The 3,018-nt window shown below is 41.9% G+C and overlaps 1 protein-coding gene across 3 annotated transcripts in view; it reads right to left on the minus strand.

Annotated features, from left to right (window-relative positions):
• The window catches only part of LOC106531581 (golgin subfamily A member 7), a 25,481-nt gene that overhangs the window by 8,997 nt on the left and 13,466 nt on the right, over positions 1 to 3,018 (minus strand). For all 3 annotated transcript variants that reach the window (XM_014027485.1, XM_014027484.1, XM_014027483.1), the window contains exons 3-4: positions 1,776 to 1,928; positions 460 to 561 (exon numbers count right to left, since the gene is read on the minus strand). In XM_014027485.1, the coding sequence (XP_013882939.1) occupies positions 460 to 561; positions 1,776 to 1,928 (255 nt within the window). The remainder of the gene's footprint in view (positions 1 to 459; positions 562 to 1,775; positions 1,929 to 3,018) is intronic.

Genomic DNA, 3,018 nt, shown 5'->3' on the forward strand with positions numbered 1-3,018 from the left:
ATAATACGAACATGTTCTTGCATGAGGCCCAATGGTTTTCATTGAAAAGTGTTCCCTCACTGTGGACATGGTTACATACTTGTGTGCATCTTGACTTCTTAACTGCAGCTGTAAAGCATGATGATGCTGAAAACTGTCATGAAAACTGGATCGGCCCAATCACAGAAGGTCAAAAAACRGAAAGACAAACAGAAAAGATGAATATTTTTCTAAAATCCTGCAGATCTCTTGAACAGTCAAACGTTAAAACTGTGGCGAAATTACCGTCTCTTTTCCTGACTTCGTGGTGTTTATAAAAATACAACCCTGCCTCTTCCTCATCTTTCKTTGTGAATAAGAATGCTGCTCACATGACGAGACATTTGTTAGCAATTTGAGGCTAAAGCTGCATTACTGTATGAAGTGTACACCCCCTATGAACAGAACCGTGCACAGATTTCTGACAGACACACAGGATACGACTCGCAGACCCCTCTCGATGGGGTCAGTCAGCAGGAGGCCTCGTGGTGCATAAATTTTGTCATTCTGTTCCTGGATGTATTTTGCGATCTTCTTTAAAACCTACAAAAACAAAAATACAAAAACATTATGTTTTACAGAGCAGTTTTTGAAGGGACCTTACAGACCTGTGAACAAACCAGCTGATCTCCTCACAGCAGTTTGACTCTCATCTGTGTGGTGGTCCCAGAGGCACATTAAGTCTTCAACATTGTTTAAATAGATTTTATTAAGTCTCCATTTGATAACAYATGACTGAGTAAACAAAACAAAATGTACAGAGAAATGATTTGTTCATTTTACAAAGATATGCTAAAATAGGAACAGATTAGATGGTCCCCTTAAATAAACGAATCACCTCTGAATTATAGTCATGTTTCAAACCAAGTGTTGCTCTTCTGACTCACCTCCCAATATCGTTCAAAAGAATAATCTCCATGGGACTACTACCTGCTTCCCAGGACATGGACGCAAGAGGAAATGCAACCCCAGACTGATGAGAAGGATGGTAGAAACTAGGCCTGCCATTATTTTTGCAGGACGATAAATTGTCTCAGAAATTTTTGTAATAAATAATTTTGTTTGGAGACTATTTTAACCTAAGCTTAGGGAAGTTGATGAAATTTACACAAAAAAAAGGTTCTGAACTAAACTGGAGAGGAGACTGGGAAAATAAAACAACACAAACAGCTGAAGCTGTAAAATAACTGCACACCTCCTCCATCCAATCGGACATTTAGTTCYGAGTCTTCTTCTGCCTTCATAAAATAACTGTGGTCACCTGCACGCCCTTTTTAAACATGGAGGTTTACCRACTTTACGTAGTGTAAAAAATAACTCTGGATGAACCCAAGGTTTGCCACGGTGCCCTGAGGGTGTCCTGAGGCGTTGCCAGCTGAGAGAAGCTTCCTCTAGCTAAATGCCTGTTCATGGGGCTCTCATGATRACAAATACCAGACACCAGAGTTCACCCTGAACATACTTGTGTCAGTTCTCAGTCATCCAGGACATGACAAATACTAAACTTTTAAAACCAAAGCAAGTGCACTTCTATTCTGTACTAAGAGTTTTGTTGTATGAGATGCTCTAAGGAAAAAAAGCTTTGAATCATCTCAACTTTGATCACACACTTCTGAACAAGCTGCTGTGGAATCAGACATTTTGTGTGACAACCATCACAAAAARCATGCAGATCCTCAAGGGACTGATGATGGTTTAACACGCCGCCCTATTCACTATTACGTACTTAATGAATGAAGACAAGAAACATAACCCACCTTCTCATAATGAGTCTCCATACAGAGAAAGACGGTGTAAGCTGTGAGACATGCAAGGCAGCCTTCAAAAAAYGACTGACTCCCCAGCTTCTCAGCCTCAGCATAAAGGTTGTTCAGCGTACGCACCGTCTCCTCAAACTGCTGTTTGTCCATCTGAAACACAGGAAAAGGGAATACCAATGAGAACCTACAGCCAGGTGGATACTGCATAGTAGAGTGTGTCTGTGTGCAACAGTAAATGGTCCACAATCTATAGCACCACTCATAYACCTACACTATGTTGCCAAAAGTATTGTCTCACCTGCCTTGACTCACATATGAGTTTCAGTGACAGCCCATTACTAATCCATGGGGTTCAATATGACGTTGGTCCACCCTCTGCAACAAGAACAGTTTCAACTCTTCTGAAGGCTGTCCACAAGGTTTAGGAGTGTTTATGGGCATTTTGACCATTCTTCCAGAAGCACCTGTGAGGTCACATACTGATGTTGGACAGAAGGCCTGGCTCTCAGTCTCTGCTCTAATTCATCCCAAAGGTGTTCTATGGGGTTGAGGTCAGGACTCTGTGCAGGCCAGTCCAGTTCATCCACACCAGACTCTGCCATCCATGTCTTTGTGGACCTTGCTTTGTGCACTGGTGCACAGTCATTTGGATGGGTGAGTAAATACTTTTGGCAATCCATTATATAAGCACATTGGGATTTCAGGGATTCTGCATCTTGCCAAAAACACTTGCAGGGGATCAATCTCTGATCCTTCAACTGGAGAATGATCTTCCTACTGAGCCGTGTGAGTGTGGACACATATTTGCTACATCATGGGGACCATTTTCCAGACAGCTTTGTGGGATCCCACCCAACCCAAGGTTTAGGACACTACGTGAATTGAGTTCAGGTTAGCTTTAGGGTAAAGGGTCAGGGTTAGGTTATACAAATTAATGGAAAATCAATGAAAAAAATCAATGCAAGTCCCCTTAAGTATGCAAAGACCAAAATGTATGTGTGCATGCCATATATTTGAGTATCTTAGGAGTTCTTTCCCTTCCCAGATAAATGAGGGAGTGGAGTTATTTCGATGGTTCATGCATCAGTGGATTTCTGGGCCTCCTTCCTGCATTTGGAAACAACTCCTGAAATGATTAGGATGATTCAAATATATGCTTTTTGAATGTTTCCAAATTGGACGCGCGCACGCACGCACACACACACACACACACACACACACACACACACACACACACACA

Source organism: Austrofundulus limnaeus, unplaced genomic scaffold (genome assembly GCF_001266775.1).
Source record: "Austrofundulus limnaeus strain Quisiro unplaced genomic scaffold, Austrofundulus_limnaeus-1.0 Scaffold652, whole genome shotgun sequence".
Taxonomy (NCBI): Eukaryota; Metazoa; Chordata; class Actinopteri; order Cyprinodontiformes; family Rivulidae; genus Austrofundulus; species Austrofundulus limnaeus.